Genomic DNA, 18,582 nt, shown 5'->3' with positions numbered 1-18,582 from the left:
GTTGGTTTAAGTAGTAGTGCATTGAGTTATAACTTATATACAAGTAACGGCCATTCATTCGGTCCTGTATAATACTATTGACATACAGAAATTAAGCTTAAGAGATAGATCTCGTGATGACAATGGTGGTGTATGGCGTATTAATGTTGTGGTGTGCAATAGTTGGGGTTGCCATGAGGCCCGGGGTGATGGAGGATCAGACGCCGCTAAGGTCGTCATCAGCAGCTAATAGTAGTAGTTATGACTACGCAGATGCTCTGGAAAAGGCTATCTTATTCTTTGAAGGACAACGTTCAGGACAGTTGCCGTCCAATCAAAGAGTCACCTGGAGAGCAGACTCTGCTCTCTCTGATGGCAAACTTCAAAATGTATGCATGCTATATTGCTTATATATTTGGTCACCATATATTTTTTTTATATTTTATATTTTAACGTGTATTTTATATTCAACAACAGTTGGATTTGACCGGAGGATATTACGACGCTGGTGATAATGTGAAGTTTGGATGGCCAATGTCATTTACAGTGACGTTATTGAGTTGGGCAAATATTGAGTATCAGACTCAGAAACAGACTGATCAAAACCTCCAAAGTGCAATCCGCTGGGGCACTGATTTCATACTCAAAGCCCACACTTCGCCGACTACGCTCTTCACACAGATCGGAGATGGGAACGCCGATCACCAATGTTGGGAGCGCCCAGAGGACATGGATACTCCAAGAACACTCTACAAGATTGATTCTTCTTCCCCTGGAACCGAGGCTGCTGCTGAATCTGCTGCTGCTCTTGCTGCTGCCTCTATTGCCTTCAAGAAAACAGATCCCGCTTATTCATCAACCCTATTAACCCACTCTAAATCAGTAATGACCAACAATTCATTATCTCTTATTATATATGAATCTTTCGTCTTGAAGAATTAGCTAGCTCTATATATATGACACACTACGTTCTTTAATTTGTCCATGCATGTTCATTGTAGCTGTTTGATTTTGCTGACAATTATAGAGGATCGTACTCGCTTTCTTGCCCATTCTACTGCTCCTACTCAGGTTACCAGGTATAATCTGCCTTCAGTGCGATATGAACATAGAGAAACTCTTGGAGTTAGTAATTTTTTATTATTATTTAATTAGTATAAATATTAAATTATTTTTAATAAATAAATTTATTAATTTTTGCATATAAATTTTAAAAAATATAAATATAAATTATATATTTTTTAAATATAAAATTTTTGTAAATATTAATGTAAAGTGTTACTAGTAAAAAAATATTATTTATTGATTATGTAACATTCGCTCATGATTCATGAATATATGTATATTTGCTTAATTATTTCATGTTGAATAATGATTGTGTGTGAGAAAATTAGGATGAACTGTTATGGGCGGCGTCTTGGCTATACAAGGCCACCGGAGAAAGCCAGTATTTGAACTATATTATTTCTAACCAAGGTTGGAGTCAAGCCGTAAATGAGTTCAGCTGGGATAACAAATTTATTGGAGCTCAAACAATACTCACCCAGGTTTATATATTATTACATTACATAGTAACTCAAATAATTAAAATAAAGAAACTAATTATATATAATAATTACCCTTTTTAACTTGATCAAAATTTCTTCAGGAATTTTATGAGGGGAAGAATGAACTGGGCAAGTTTAAGAGTGACGCTGAATCATTTGTATGCGCAGTGATGCCAGGAAGTAGCTCTCAACAGATTAAGACGACTCCCGGTACACAGTATTCTTGTTCAATTCTACTAGTTATCAAATTATTAACTAATGATTTATTCATACATATTAATCAATGTTCTGGATGAAGGAATAAAGTTAATAACAAACTATTGTGCCTACTGATCAGGCGGTCTATTGTATACTAGAGACAGTAGTAACTTGCAATATACAACAAGCTCAACCATGGTGCTATTCATTTTCTCCAAAATCCTAAGCAGGAACAACGTCAGTGGAATCCAGTGTGGCTCTTCACATTTCACTGCCCCCCAAATTAGAGACTTTGCAAAAACACAGGTCCATCTAATATATAATATACTAATTAATCTGATCTGACCTATTACTAGTTAATTAATATATAATATCTGAATATATTGATGATGTTATAATTCAGGTGGACTACATACTGGGAAAGAATCCAATGAGTATGTCGTACATGGTTGGATTTGGCAGTAACTACCCAAAGAAATTACACCACAGAGGCTCATCAATCCCTTCAATCAAAGATCAGCAGGAAAAAGTGGGTTGCAGCGAGGGTATGTCAAACTATTACAATTCACCAAATCCAAATCCCAATACTCACGTTGGTGCCATTGTTGGAGGCCCTGATTCCAATGACCACTTCGGTGATGAAAGATCTGACTATTCTCACAGCGAACCTACAACCTATATTAATGCTGCTTTCGTCGGTTCCGTCGCTGCTTTGCTTGCTGAATGAACCCACACACCACACCAACGCTACTTAATATCATCATTGCATGTGTCATGAACTAATAATTCATTATATAAGCTGAGTGATACTGCCTAGGTACCCCAGCCATATGTATACATATATGTCATTTGAATTTAAGATTCAAATAAACTAGTATTGTACGTTATTGTTTTAATAAGTTATATACAATAAAAATTTGGAATCAAGATGTTACGATCTTAGCTTCTTTATTTTTATCAACTATATATCATGAGCTTGTCTACGTTGTTTTCAAGCCCCTCATTTCAAATGCATAATATATATAGTTAACATTGTGAAAGATATAATTCAGAAAATTAAATCATACTACTTTAATTGGACCGAAATTTGAACCAAGGATAGATTATTTAGTATTTGACGAACAGCGTACAAACTATATATAATATTAATAAAACAATATATAATAAGTTCTCTTGACTTGCTGTATGAAAAGCAAAATTATATAATGATGAAGGCGCACCCATCTAAAGCAAGTAGTTGATTGAAAGCACAATTGGCGCCTCATCTATAGATTGGTTCTCCTCTTCCAGCCTCTTCCTACTACTGTTCCTTGTGCTTGTGAGTTTGTTGGAATAGTAGTGATGGGGTGAGGAGGATGGGTGTGTTCAGCTGTGTAGGTAACTATGAAAACTTGTGGATCGGAATGGCTCCGTTCAACTTGTTTCCTAGCCAAGCATCCTTTGCAGCTGCTACACCTGTAATAGCTCCGCGGATACTCTGATCCTTTTATTGGTTTCTGCCCGTATTTACGCCATGCCCATCCATCACTGTACCCTTCTTCTTCTCTCACCCGCTTCACTACCCTCTTATTCTTCTCTTCATTCTTCTTCCTTCATTTATAATTAATTACCATCAACCCTGTATTTTGCTTGATGCAAATTAAAACAAATCAATCTTTTGTAGTATATATATGTATGTCGTACCTTCTTTTACATTTAGATGGTGTTGGATCTGAAGGTTTGAGATGGAGTACTTTGTTGACTTCAGCGGAGGTAGGGTGGGAACTAGTTGTAGAAGGGTAGAAAGGTTTGTAAAGCTCTTCCAATTCATCATCAACGATGGCAGTAGTGATGGTTTCTGTTTCTGAGAATTGGTGAGACTTGAAGAAACGTTCATCTATTTCTTGTTGAGGACTTAACTGGAAATAGTTAAGATCGCCTAGGATGTTGTCGGATTGATGAGTATTGGTGCATCCTCTCACTATAGCGTGCAAATCCCAGTCCATGAAGCTCATTCATCGAAGAAGAAGAAGCTACAAATACAATATATTAATACAAGGGAGCATGAATGAAACTCACAGTTCACAAGCCAGAAGTTTTGTGCAAGATGACAAACAACGTTTTCGGCCATAACATATTATATTATTAAAAGGACTAAGATAATAAGATTTGTCAAAAATTGTAACCTGTACGTTAGCGTACCTCGTGCTTTGAGCTTTTCTGTTTTTTCCGTTTTGGTGGACTGTTGGCCCTTTGAACAAGTGAAATACAAATACAAACTAGGAGTAATACATGCATACATACAGTACCCTATAGAATAATTGAGTTGACTTACTGTTAAGTCAGAAGGGTGAAAGTCTAATCCTGAAGCCCCTTTTTTCGGCCATTCGGCCAGCCTTCATATCCTATGCTATACCTAACATTCAACTCAATACTATAATAATACACTTGGATGTAGAATCTGATACGAGACAATAATGTTATTCGTACATTTATATAAGTAGGTATCTATTTTGAGACAATTTATAAAATTCAAAAATGACATAAGTAAACTAAATAAAAATTATAATTTAATCAAATGTTTATAAAGTAGATATTTAAATATTATTAAATAAGTAATTAAGTATGCAATAAAATTATTATCATTTTAAACTTTACTAGCTCTCGCTTGTGTTGTGTAGGCCGTTTTCCCTCAGTCCCTCACCGATAAAAAGTCTTTGTCGCCGTCATATTCATGCCATGCCCGAGAGAATCTTCCTGGCCACTCATCTTTTCCTTATTTTTTTCAGCTGATGAAAGGGGATTCAACTTTTTGTTTTTTGGTGTAAAAGGGGTTCAGCTTTCGCTCTTATTCTCTGGAGTGTAACCCTTTTTTATGTTAAAGCTTATGGGTTAAAGAGCCCAAAAAAGAAGACAGAAATAAAGAACAAAAAAGTAGGCCCAGGACTAAGCCAATGTACTTTTTCCGTTGGCAACGAAGGGGTATCGTCAAGTCCAAAACAAAGAAAAAGAAGGGGTATCGTGGGCGAAGCTGGGGAATCTGTTAGCTACTGCCTACTGATTGCTCTCTCGGGTGTATTTGTACACAAATTTATCTGTAGTTAATTTTAGTGTATAAATAATATTTTTGATCTTATTAGTCTCTTGGTAAAATAATTTTTTTGTTCATTTGGAAATACTGGAAATTCATACCTACAACCTTATTTCAACCTCTTCTCGCCATTTCATTCCCTTTTTTCCGCACATCTTAGCCTTCCCCGAGAGTCTGAGACTCCTCCACTCAAAAGTCAAAACCATTTTCTCTATTTTTTTTGGTCAGAGAGGTTTTTTTTTTTTTGTCAAGTGAATTGGACAGTCTCAAATTCTAAGAGGATTTGAACATAGGAGTACATGGGAGTACACAAACCACTCACACATACTATATGGGAATACACACAAATCGTTCAATATTCCTCCAAGAGAATTTAAGCCCGGTACAGCTCTATGGGAGGCAAACAAAATTGACATCTGACCCAGACCTCGGCTGCGGGACTTTCTCAACTTCAAAAGAGAGTAAAGGTCATCAGTGCAGATCATCCCACCTACATGCCCAACAAAGAGACGCCCAATAAGATGTATAGGGTTACAATAATCATAGCCTCAGAAGGCCCACACCCCTCGGCCCATCACATTCAAGCCAAGCCGTTTAACGGCGTCAACGCGGGTAACGGCGCGCCGCGGGTGGAGGCAGTGATGGCAGCGAAGCCTATCTCTCGGCAGCCATGGGAGAGCTTGAGTTCGTTACAAGAACCTCTGGGTTACGATAGGGAATCGGGTTCTGGTTCGGGTGGGTTGGGTATTGGGGTTCGGGTAGGTTTCATGGGCTTAGCCCAAGACAAAAAAAAAAAAAAAAACCTCCTGCACTGAACTCGGCTCCACACCCGCAACACGACAAAACTTGTTACTTCAACCGGGTCATACATGGTATACTGGGATTTCAATAAAGTCATTGGCTCATTGCATTGGGGTAGAGGCTCATTGGCTCAGCTACCACCAGCAGGCGGCAGTCAACTGGTTTAAAGCTAATCTGTGGTCTCCCTTCCAATTCCAATTCCAATTCCAATTTCGTAGCCATGGCTGCCTCTTCCTTTACCGCTTCTACCATCCCACACCCTTACCCCTTCGCTACTACCACCAAATCTAGTCATCTTCTTCCACTTTCTTGTTCTTTCCCTCGCAATCCTACCCCACTTCCTTCCTTCCGTCTCCGAGCATCATCCACTACAGTCTCTGCCTCCGCGGTTTCCACCAAAATCGAGGATTCCAGAGTGTCCGGCACTCCGTCGAAGGCTCTGCCGTTCCGGGTGGGGCACGGCTTTGACCTCCATCGGTTGGAGCCTGGTTACCCCTTAATCATCGGTGGAATCAACATCCCCCACGACAGAGGCTGCGAGGCTCATTCCGATGGTAAAATCTCCGACTCCAACAATTCTTTTAATATCATTATGTTCTGATTCTGATTAGTATTATGTTGTGTGCCAAAAAAGGGGATGTTCTGCTTCACTGTGTGGTGGATGCCATTTTAGGGGCTTTAGGTCTTCCTGATATCGGCCAGATATTCCCCGATTCTGATCCCAAATGGAAGGGCTGTGCCTCCTCTGTCTTCATCCAAGAATCTGTCAGTTTCTTCTACTCTTTTTATATATTAATCAAAATCAACTGATTCCGTTTAATTATGTTATTAATCATTCTGAAATATGGAAAGAGCTTTTTAATTAATCAAATTAGGATTCAGGATGGGTTTCTTCTTTGTTTATTACAGGTGAGGCTAATGCATGAGGCAGGTTATGAGATTGGGAATTTGGATGCTACATTGATTCTTCAGAGGCCTAAGCTAAGTCCACATAAGGATACCATCAAGGCCAATTTATCTGCACTGCTTGGAGTTGACCCTTCTGTGGTGAATATCAAAGCAAAAACTCATGAAAAGGTGGACAGCCTTGGAGAAAACAGAAGCATTGCTGCTCACACTGTGGTTCTTCTCATGAGGAAATAATAACAAATCCACTATACAATTTATCAAACTTACTGTAAATGTTTGTTATAAAAAATTCTGCTTAGTCCGTACTCCTCATAGAGATCTCAAGTAATGAATTATACAATGGCTGCTCAGTTTTCATTTAATTTAGCGCAAGGGGCGACTTGGTAAGATTTGGATGCTGTCCTGTGCAACTCTGTATTGGTTAAAACATTTAAAATAAAGCATTGTCAAATGCGTTCGTTAGTCTTCAATCTTCACCATTATTTTAGTGTTTATATATTTGGTCTTATTGGAATATTGTCATACCTGTTGACTGTTGAGATTCAACTTGGCATTAGTCCCGGATCAGTTTATTGCTACTCTCAACTTATTTACCTTCGTTTTTCAACGCAGCTTGTATGTCATACTAAACCTTCTTTTGTTATCAATCAAATACATAAAACGAAAGTGAATTTGCACAAATAGAAATCCGATATATATATATAAAAGGTTATATAAAAGATCATTCTAATATGTTTATGTTACTGTGACTATATAGTGAATATGATATTTTAAAAAGTGCTGTTCAAATTAAAAAAAAATTATTATTTAACCGTATTTTTTTAAAAATTATTGCTAAAAAGTGTTATCAAAATATAAAAAATATTAATTTTAACACCATTTTATAGTCACTGTAATTATTGTAAGTATAGATATATTAGAATTATATATATATTAAGTCCAAAATTTTTAGGTGACAAAGCAGTGAAACCAAAATTACTCATAGAAGCCCATAAATAAAGGAGGAGGTCCAAGATATAGAATCTCGATATTCCTTAGGTATTCATAATGAGCACATAAAAATGGTTTTGAATACCAGAAACCTTTCTTGGAATAAGGGCAATTGTTATAAAGGAGACAAGTGAATTGAAGGTAAATCTGATTTTCCATAACCACATCCACATGATACAAGAGCTAATTTAAATATCAGCGTGTCTTTCTTAGTATTTTATGAATTTTGATATTTCATTAAATCGGAATAATAAAAATACTCCTAACAGATAGATAGTTATATAATAATTAAGATCAACCGTCAACACGATAGGTAGATATAAAATACTTTGTTAATTTGCAAAACAAATCAACTATTAAATAGTTATTATATATTTACACGTTGTTTAACTTAGTTTAATATATATTTTGTATTTTAATATAGATTCTAGGCTGGTGAGTAATTTTTTGTATGATTATATTTCACATATATAACATTGAATGATAGAAGTTGAACTGCAAAATGCAAGCATTAAAAAGAAATTTGAACAACAAACATGATGAAAGATGGAAATTAAAGCTTACTATATATGAAGGACTTTGACGGAGTACGCTTCTACTTTCTACGTTCTAAATTTCCCGGCGGCTTTTGAATCATCCTATCCTCATTCTCATTCTCCTAAGTAAGGTTTAGTATCTCACTTTTTTATTTCTCCATTTTATTTGGAAGCAATAATATACAGAAGTGTGATTGTAATGTTTCAAAAAATATTCACTAAAATTAAAGTAACACTTTTCTATTGCTAAATAACGTTTTTTTTAATATTACTAAAATATAAAAAAATATAACTTTAATTTTAACAAAATTTACATATTCACCATATAATAACCATACCATAATCAAGCTAATGAGTAATAGCTCAAATGGCATAGTCTCCTCATACTCAATTAAGAGGTTGCGGGTTCGAGTTTTCTATCTTTGGTAAAAAAAAAAAAATACCATAATCAAATTAGAATCCACTTATATAAGTCAATCTCCAAAACTGAAAATCTCAAGTGCAATACAAAATTCAACTCTAAGTTTCAATAGCACTTTACAATTGGCTTTAGTTACTAAATGTGCTCTTTTAATTTGTTAAATGTTTTTGTTTTACAAGAAATCAGAATAAGAATAACTCCTATATATAGTATTTTCTCTTCTCTAAATAGTTATCTATTTTACTTTTTTTTTTTAAATTATTGAAAAATTAAAGGATAGTATCACAGATCGAGATTCACAGGCCAGTAAATTAGGTTTGAGGAAATAGAACGCTGGTGTACAATCCGCTATTATTATGATAGTATTTGTATCTGGCAATGTGCTCCGTAGTGTTGTATGTGTGTTGACCATATAGAGAACTCAAAGTCTCTTCAAAGTTCAAAGAAAATGAATGAAAGGAGAAAACTCTAGAGAAGAAAGCTGGCATTATTAAATGCTCCCTAAAATACGATAGGTCTTAATTTATTATTTGCCCGGCTGCTAACGACTACTTTCCCAGATTTCAAACAAGCGCTAATACAAAGGAGAAACTCGGCCGAGGTGATTTAATTTTAAGGATTTTGTTAAGTAGATAATGATTTTTGTGAATAATGAACTTTAAAATTGATCTAATAAAAAAAAATTCATTACGCTTTAAATTATTCACCTAAATTTTAATATTAGAATAATTATCTGCATATTTAATGAATTAAATATCTGATATATCTATTATTTATATTGTTTAGTATTTTTATTGTCTATCTTACTTTTTCTAATTGTAATTTAGAGCCAATATATTAATAAACGTGCTTAACTATATATGCATAAAAACAACAAATATCTCACGACACCTAGAATATATATCTAGGAAGATGTAGTATATATGACTTAGTAAGAGTATAAATTATTATTTTCTTTAGATCACATTTAATTTATGGAGACGAAAATTATATTGACCTTGCATAAGGTCTGGTAAAATTTGTTGTAACTTTTGTCATTGAGTTTAAAACTTTTTGAGGGTGGCTAGCGTGATTTTTTTTTTTCATACTAACAAATAGACTGGAGGTGAATTCGACTCGTTAATAGCTTAATAAACTGAATTTGTGAGTTGGTGAGCCGAATTTGAACATAAAATTGAGATCATAAATTAAATGAGTCAAATTTAAAGATGGATAAACTCAATTCATTAGCTTGTAAATTGACTCGATAATTAATGTTCTTAATTTTTTAAAATTTTATAGTTATTTTTTATATATAATTTTGTTGTAAAATATAAATAAAAAATTTATAATTAATAGATATACAACATATAAAATTGGCTTTTTAATATTTTTAATATATATAAATTATAATTTATCGATATAAATTTATAGATTATGTTCCTGTTATTTAAGCCAGCTTGTGAGCTCGAGTCCGTTCGTGAACGTTCGCTGAGTCGAATTTGAGTTTAAGAAATAAACTCGATTGTCAATAAATCGAGTCATGAGGCAAACTCAATTTTTATGAGTCGAGCTTGACCTTGGTTTAGCTCGGCTAAGTTCATATCACTTTCAGCTTTCAGCTTGACTAATAATGCTACATGGTCAGTAGATATTATTATTTTTTATCAGTACTTAGCCAGTAATAATTTGTAACCCTATATATTTATATATATTTTGCACACAAGAAATATATAATTTGTACCTATATTTACTAGATTTTTACACACACTACAACATTTTCAGGTTGAGGCAACATTTAAAAAGTGTTGCCTAAATGCTGATAAAAGGTTATTTTTTATCTATGACAACACTTTTGGGCCTAAGGCAACGTTTTTGGGCGGCGTTGCATATGCAGCCGTTGCCTTAGATCAAGGCAACACTTTTTTGTTTCAAAAGCAATGCTTTTGAGAGCAACACTTGGTAAGTGTTGCCTTTGGTTGAAAAACAACAACACTTCAAAGGTGTGTTTGAGACAACACTTTTGCAATCTTGTCTTTTCTCATATTTTGACCATCCACTACTAAAAAATGTTGCCTATTTGCAATAAAATTCAACCATTTTATGCATTGCTTATAAGTTTGAATTTGTAATACTTTAAAGTGTTGCCTATTAGTTTTGAATATGCAACCTATACAAGTATTGTCTAATATTCAAAATATGCAACTAATAAAAGGATTACTATTTTGATAAAAACAAAAATTATTTTTGTAATAAAAATACAAAAAATAAAATTTACAATAAAATTTTGTGTTCATACATGTGTAATTATTTTAATTAATAAATAAATTTGTGCACAATAAAAAAAATTATAAAAGAGACAAAATAACTAATAATAAAATTCTAATTAAAATAGATATTAAAAAGTTTAATTAGTATTTCAAATACATATTCATCAATAATTCTCAACAAAATAATAAAATATAGGAAACAAAAAGACAATTAATAGAAAGAGAAAAAATCTTAGTGAAAGAAAACTTATTTTTTAAAATTTATCTGTGATTTCGTGTATATATCTTTAGTGATGTTGTAGAATTTCTGCACATTCGAGGGTTGATTTTCTCATAATTCCTTAACATTGAGAAGTGAAAAAGCAATAATTAATTAATTAATCAATTAATTAGAATTATGAAGTTTGATAAGATATATCATAAAGAAAGGCGTTGAATGAATGCCTACGATGCAATGAGCATGGAGAAAACACCGATAAACTGAAACACCGAGCATAGAGAAGTCGAGTTTATAGATAGGAATTTATCAATGTTAAAAATAGAGAGAAAAAGAATTTCTACTGCATACAACACATCACTAATTGCTTTATTTTCATGAAAGTTCTAAGTATAACAGTTTTGACCACTAACATTAATTCAAGTATACTGAGAGTTGAAGAACTACTCAAAAAACTCTCTTGAACTTTGCTGAATCTATCAACCTCTTCCTCCTCCTTGAAGAAGTAAGTTCAGTTAAGCAGAGAAAAAGAAAAAGTGAAGATAATTGGAAGCATTGTGAAAAACCTGACAGCAAATTGATTGAACCGGAAGCATTCTCAGCCAACTCCAACACCTACAACAACTATGAATCTAATGTTAAGTTCTCTAAATTGAGATTTCACCAACAATAAATAAATTTCAAGCCCTAAAATTGACATCATTTAGTGATTAAAGCACAAGCCAGCAAGTACACAATAACAATAAAACATTGCAGTGATTTAATAGGATCATAATTAATTAAACAGTAATTTCTCATCAATGAAAAAAAGTTATCATTACCAGAATTTCTCATCAACTTCAGCCATAACAAAGCTGAGTAAAGTAAGGAGCATATCTGTGATGGAAAGAGTACGAGCACCACGGGGGAGCAGAGCATATCAGCACCTAGCCAGGGGCCAAGAAAAACGTCGCAAGTAGAAGAAGGCGAGCAAATTGGAATCGAGCAGAGCAAAATTCAAAAGCTCAAAATGCAGAGCGACGAGTACAAAGGCGCACGAGCAGCAACAAGCACGACGGCGCGCGAGCAGAGACGAGCACGACGACAACGCGAGCAGCGAGTAACACAACTTCAGAAGCAACGATGAGGAAATGCAGAGCAGTGACGAACACGACGACGATGTGAGCAACGAACGAGCACGATGGCGATGCGCCGATGCGAGTAGCGACGAGCACGACGGCGCGACAGCGACAAGCGCGACGGCGACAGAGCAGAGAGGAACACAACTTCACAAGCAACGATGAGAAAATCGAACAAACAAGGATAAATCGCGCATTAATAAAATTTTGAAATGGTTGGGGTTAGGGTTTCTAATTGAAAAGAGGGCTTGGAATTTTGTTTTGAACTCTAACGATTTGAATCAGTAAATAATATATAAATTATAAAGATGTATTTTCTGTTAAGTTAAAAGAAGAAAAAAGTACTTTTTTTTGTTAAAATATTTGGATAGAAGGTCAAAATTTTAGAAGAAAAATTTTAATTTAGTTTTGGCAACATTTAAAATGAGAAGTTTATTAAAAATTTAAGAACAACACTTATAAAGTGTAATATATAAATATCACAAATGTTGCTTGTTTAATTTACAAAAGCAACACTTTTTACTTGTACTTTAATTGATCAAAAAAGAACATTTATGATGTGTTATTAAAAAAAGTTGCAACAGCTTTATTTTTATATAACAAATATTAAATGTTGTCTTTAGTTATTTTAGATAACACTTTTTGAGTATTATTTACAATACAATTTATACCCATATTTTTTTAGAGTTTGTACACTTTAATTAGTAAAATTTATTTATTAAAAATAATTTAATATTTATATTGGTCAAATAATGTAACCTCACACCATTAAAAACATTAATAATAACTAATTGATAACTATAAATTATAAAATTTGTTGGCCCTAGTACTCCTTATTTTGATATACTTTAATAATAATATGTACATATTTTTTTTATTCGTTGCATACAAAATTAATACAAACAACAATGCTAGGGAACCAAGAGGGTACCAGCCAAAAACCAGCCAAATGTCTCTGGGTGAATTCAAAACTTCTACGTGAATGATGCTTATGCTAGACATTAGGATGTTTCTTTTCTTTATAAATTGGATAGTTCTGAATCTATTTTCTGATTTATCATGTTTTAGGCATTTAGAGAGGGAAGGATGCTGAAGAGACGGAAGCTAATTGAATTAGTTTCCGTGATTCACGTTGTAATGATACTGAACGTATCTTCTCCTAATTTGAATGTGGTGAAATATTTAATAACCAATATTTTAAATCATAAATAAATAAAACTATTTACTATATTTATAATTAATTAAATTGTTCCATTCTTGGCTGATTTGAAGTTGGTTCCATATACATTTCCTAATACAAATAACAAATTCCAAAAAAACATAAAATAAGTTGTGTATTACGTGAGAAGTAGGAGTAACATGCAGGAATTTGAAGTAAAAGTGCCGTTCATAGGAAACTTCATTATAAATTATTGGAGGAGTGAGGTTGTCTTCAGCTTTGAAAGTCAAAGTTAATTTGCGGAGGACATGCTGCAAGTACTATATAAACACCTGTCTCTTAGTGGTAGACACATCGCATAATCATAAACATATATACCTGCAATTTGTGGAGGATAGACGACGCTTTATTTGCTTTGTTTCTGTGATTCTCTACTGTGATTTATATAACAAAGAACATTGAAATTATATAATACAAAGATGGAGCAAGCAGGTGAGTTACTACTGTCAAAGATAGCAAGAGGTGATGGACATGGTGAAAACTCGCCATACTTTGAAGGGTGGAAGGCTTATGAAGATGACCCCTTTCATCCCATCAAGAATCCCAATGGGGTTATCCAGATGGGTCTTGCTGAAAATCAGGTACTGATATATATACATATTATTAATGAAAGTTTTAATTACTTATGACAAAAATTAAAAGAACCCACTTTTTAATTTGTATGTTATATATTGTTACTTAACTCTTACTTCTTCTTTGTTGTATTGTATGTATGTATGTGCAGTTGAGTTGTGATTTGGTGCAAGAATGGATAACAAGTAATCCAGAGGCTTCCATTTGCAGTGTAGAAGGAGTGCATGAATTCAAGGATATTGCTAACTTTCAAGATTATCACGGTCTCCCACTCTTCCGACAAGTGAGTAGTGCACTACATTTCATTTCATTATTATGAGATAATAAAAAAGAGTAAATTGAATTGAGCTTGCAAATATACACATACAGGGAGTGGCTAAATTGATGGGGAGAACGAGAGGGAATAGAGTGAAGTTCGATCCTGATCGTATTGTTATGAGCGGCGGAGCAACCGGAGCACACGAGGTCACTGCCTTTTGTTTGGCTGACCCCGGTGATGCCTTCTTGGTACCCACTCCTTACTATCCAGGGTAATCTGCCTATGTCTTTTTTTTAATTCACTTAATCCATTTTATGGATCCATAATTTCTATATCCAAATACAAAATTGAAAAATAAATTTCTTTGCCCCACTAAAAACAAAATTCCTCCAAACACCATACAAGCAATTTTTTACTTCTCGTTATTTCTAAATAGTTGAGTCTTGTTTCTTTTATATGACGTTCTAATTAATTAATTAATTAAGTTGTGTCTAATAATGCAGCTTCGATAGGGATTTGAGGTGGAGAACAGGAGTCCAACTTATTCCGGTGACATGTGAAAGCAAAAACAACTTCAAGTTGACAAAGAAAGCGTTATAATCTGCATTAGAGAAAGCCAAAGAAGATAACATCACAGTCAAGGGCTTACTCATCACCAATCCATCAAACCCGCTTGGAACAATCATGGACAAAGAAACCTTGAAAATGGTTGTCACATTCATCAACCACAACCACATCCACCTAGTATCTGACGAAATATACGCCGCCACGGTTTTTAGCCACCCGGGTTTCACAAGCATAGCTGAGATAATAGAAGAAGAAGACATTAAAATGGAATGTGACCGTAACCTCATTCACATTGTTTATAGTCTCTCAAAGGATATGGGCTTCCCTGGTTTCAGAGTTGGCATCATATACTCCTACAATGACAACGTCGTCAACTGTGCTCGCAAAATGTCAAGCTTTGGATTAGTGTCCACACAAACTCAGCATCTAATAGCAGCCATGCTATCAGATGATGAGTTTGTGCAACGCTTCCTTGCAGAGAGTGCAAGGAGGCTTGCGAAAAGGTATGGGATTTTCTGCAAAGGGCTTAGACAAGTTGGCATAAAATGCTTGCAGAGCGATGGTGGTTTGTTTCTATGGATGGATCTGCGTCCTCTTCTAAAGAAGCAAACGTTCGAAGAGGAAATGGCTCTTTGGAGAGTGATAATTCACAAAGTTAAGATCAATGTTTCGCCTGGTTGTTCCTTTCATTGTTGTGAGCCTGGTTGGTTCAGGGTGTGCTATGCAAACATGGATGATAGGGCTGTGCAAATTTCATTGGCCAGAATGCGTGGCTTTGTGCTCCAGAACAAGGACGTGATGTTATCTTCAAAGAAACCTTGTAGCCCAAGAAACTTAATGCTGACCTTCTCATCCATGAGGATGGATGATTTCTTGATGTCACCTCACTCTCCTATTCCTCAATCGCCTCTTGTCAAAGCTACAACTTGATCTCTCACCTGCCACTAGATTACTATAATATTTATTAATTATTTCAAGGCTATTATTTGCATATTCCAGATTTAAGGTTTTACATTCTAGACTATTAGGAGCTGTTTTTGCATTAGCAAGAGCGAGATGAGCTTTTAATTTAGTCACCTTATTAACTACTAGGAACTCTTGACATGTAGTTTATAAGATATAGTCACACATATTTAATTTGTACTGCTTAATAAGTTAATAAAGATTAAAGTACAGAGCATTGAAGAAGGATTCTTATGTATGCCTAAGCGACAACTAAAGAGGAAAATCGACTTGCTGTATTATCATAATTAAAAGAGGACGGTTTTACAATTGCTGTATCGCTATATCTTGGCTACATTATTGAATAAAGATATTAAATATACAATTCACTACTTTTCTTATTCATATATGTATAGCTAGAATGTATTATTATTGGGAGCAAGATACTCAACTTCTACTTCATCTCTAGATGTGGTGCTTTCCATACCTTGAAAAGTCGATCTCTAATTATTGGCTGCATGTAGCATTGTATCCAACCAATGGGGATAAAAGAAAAATTATTTTTTTTCCTCTTTAAAATGAAATACTAAATTACTAACTTAAACAAATTATTTTAGGTTGAGGTTAAATATATATCGTCTAAAATTGTTAAATTTAAAATACATATTTTACTTTTATTATTCCTATTATATACCTAAAAATATTTAACAATTTTTATGTATCCTAACTTACAGCAACAATTATTTATTATTAACTAGAATAATACAATCATATTTGATATTTCCATGAATCCTCAATAGTGTTTAAGGGTGTATGCATGTGTTCCGTCCGGTGAAAACCTCCCAATAACGTGCTCCATGTGAAGACCTCCTAATAATCAGCCGCCGGCCATTATTATATGAAATTTATCGATGAATCAGAGAAATAGTTGTGTGTTGTGGATGGGTATTTTTTTTCGGAAATATTAAAAAAATAAAAAATAATAACAATTAAAATTTATTTTTTTAGCATTTATTTATTGCAGGATACATTAAATTAGGCTAAGTTTTTTTTATATTGATTAAATATATGTGTAATACGTTGTTATTGGAAGATTATGTGTTTTTCTTTGATATTGATATTATTCAAATCAGATGGTCTGATTTGTTTGAAGAAAAAAATAAACTATAGATTGGAGGATCGGATTTATATTTTTTAATTTTTTTATTTTTAAAAATAAAAATCAAACGATCTGATTTAAACATTAAAATTTTTTTAATTTTCAAAAACACAAATTAGACCGTTCGATTTGTGATTGTTTGTTTAAAAAATAAAACAATATAAAAAAATTGGAGGCACCGATTTATATAACTTATAGCAACGTAAAAGTACACTTCTCTTCTCACATTATTCTGTGATACATGTCTCTCTCATACGAGAAAGAATAAGCGCATTAAATTAAGTTAAAAGCAATAAATTTTAGCCATTTTTTGTTAATAATTTTTTTGTTATTAAATATTTTTGTTTTTTGAAAGGTTTTTTGGGGGGTTTTGTTGCTAAAACCGACGGCTAAGCGTTGTTATTATATGATGATTGTACAGCTGTTAGGCTATAAGATCAATATAAATAAGTATAGAGTTTACTATGATAATAATAGTTTATATATGTAGTGTATGTAAGAAATGATTTGTCTAGTAAATTACTATAAATCTTTGATTTAATTATAAATTATTACTAGCTCCATGCATATAGAGAAGCTACCTACAAATTATTAAAGAGCACCCAGTTGGAAAGTTAAAGAAGGATACAAGCATTTGGATTGTCTTCGAGACTGTGAACGTTATAGTACATGGTCATGTGGGGATTGTAGGTTTTGTATAGCTTAACAAGCTCCGCAATTGAATCATCTTCCTTGTTATTCTTGTCATCACCATCTTTCTTCCCTTTTTCATTACTGCCCTCATCCTTCTTATTATTTGTCGGTCCAAGTGACACTATATCTGTGTGACATACCTTTCTTAATGTGATTACCACTTTGACTGCGTCAAAATCACCAACCACCGTCATTTTCTTCTCCTTCATCTCCATCGCTATTGACTCAATTCCTATCATTCAACTCATATATATGAAAATAAGTACAATCCATAAAAAATGCAATATGAGTTGTAGAGTACCTTTAATGCTAGAAACCACTTTCATGGCCTTCTGCTTTGCTTTCTCATCATGCAAGTTCACATTTAGAATCAATAACTAGAGAACAAGAAGGTGCGTGACGATTATCGGACTAAAGGAAGACAAGCGGGAAACAGAATGTGGCATAATAAGAAGATGGGAATTCTTACCTTCATTTCGTCACTCAGCTTCATTTGACGACGATGAGTTGGACTATTGAATAACTGTTATTATTTTAAGAAAGGTAGAGAGGCATAGAAGTGGAAGTGGAAGGGTGTTAATTATATAAAGCAAGACAATGCAAAGAAGAATGGAACCAAAGGCAGAAGAAAGGTATTAGTACTTAGTATGTATATAAGGAGCAAATTCAATTACGTGTTGTAGATTGCAAGGACTGACTTTCTATTTGTTCATACATGATTCCAAAACAACTCAAACTACTTTTCCATAGGAAGTGTAGTACTGTAGTGCTCCTAATTTGGTTTCCGTCAACATTTATTCCCCTCACGTTATTTTTATATTTTATTTTGTGTCATAATCATAAGATTTAAATTTTGATATGGTTCCTATATAACATTTTTTAATTTTTAGATGTTAGATGTTGCCCCTACTGCATTCCTTAACCCTACAGCCTCAGCCATCCACGTGAAAAGTTTCTACTTTCTATGTCTGTGAATTAAGTTTAACTTTTTACCAATAGTACAGTAAAGCTTTGTTTAGTACAGATTGCACTGTAAAAATTACACATTCCATTATTCCAACTAGTTAAGGGTTAAAATAAGTGTTACTTTTCCAGTACTATATCTACATCGTTATAGCCAGCCAAGAAACTAACA

The 18,582-nt window shown here is 33.7% G+C and overlaps 4 protein-coding genes and 1 pseudogene across 4 annotated transcripts; 3 read left to right on the top strand and 2 right to left on the bottom strand.

Annotated features, from left to right (window-relative positions):
* Positions 1–16: 16 nt before the first annotated feature.
* LOC112749687 (endoglucanase) lies at positions 17–2,659 on the top strand. The gene is made up of 7 exons (XM_025798026.3): positions 17–368; positions 457–861; positions 981–1,058; positions 1,374–1,526; positions 1,628–1,736; positions 1,864–2,030; positions 2,128–2,659. Exons 1-7 carry the CDS (start codon positions 117–119, stop codon positions 2,449–2,451), a joined length of 1,488 nt encoding a protein of 495 aa, XP_025653811.1. The 5' UTR covers positions 17–116; the 3' UTR covers positions 2,452–2,659.
* A 330-nt stretch (positions 2,660–2,989) lies between these two features.
* On the bottom strand, positions 2,990–3,718 carry LOC112749686 (probable WRKY transcription factor 29). The gene is made up of 2 exons (XM_025798025.3): positions 3,408–3,718; positions 2,990–3,314 (listed from the first exon to the last, which is right to left on the bottom strand). Exons 1-2 carry the CDS (start codon positions 3,716–3,718, stop codon positions 2,990–2,992), a joined length of 636 nt encoding a protein of 211 aa, XP_025653810.1.
* A 1,309-nt stretch (positions 3,719–5,027) lies between these two features.
* LOC112749685 (2-C-methyl-D-erythritol 2,4-cyclodiphosphate synthase, chloroplastic) lies at positions 5,028–6,974 on the top strand. The gene is made up of 3 exons (XM_025798024.2): positions 5,028–6,149; positions 6,230–6,360; positions 6,505–6,974. The coding sequence occupies exons 1-3, from the start codon at positions 5,816–5,818 to the stop codon at positions 6,736–6,738; spliced, it is 699 nt and encodes a 232-aa protein (XP_025653809.1). The 5' UTR covers positions 5,028–5,815; the 3' UTR covers positions 6,739–6,974.
* Positions 6,975–12,047: 5,073 nt separating this feature from the next.
* Positions 12,048–15,858, top strand: LOC112747993 (1-aminocyclopropane-1-carboxylate synthase-like; annotated as a pseudogene).
* Positions 15,859–17,212: 1,354 nt separating this feature from the next.
* LOC112746907 (heavy metal-associated isoprenylated plant protein 39-like) lies at positions 17,213–18,343 on the bottom strand. The gene is made up of 3 exons (XM_025795022.3): positions 17,917–18,343; positions 17,749–17,824; positions 17,213–17,679 (listed from the first exon to the last, which is right to left on the bottom strand). Exons 1-3 carry the CDS (start codon positions 17,938–17,940, stop codon positions 17,369–17,371), a joined length of 411 nt encoding a protein of 136 aa, XP_025650807.1. The 5' UTR covers positions 17,941–18,343; the 3' UTR covers positions 17,213–17,368.
* Positions 18,344–18,582: the final 239 nt, after the last annotated feature.

This window comes from Arachis hypogaea, chromosome 15 (assembly GCF_003086295.3).
Source record: "Arachis hypogaea cultivar Tifrunner chromosome 15, arahy.Tifrunner.gnm2.J5K5, whole genome shotgun sequence".
Classification (NCBI taxonomy): domain Eukaryota; kingdom Viridiplantae; phylum Streptophyta; class Magnoliopsida; order Fabales; family Fabaceae; genus Arachis; species Arachis hypogaea.
This window is presented reverse-complemented; position numbering and strand designations above follow the sequence as displayed.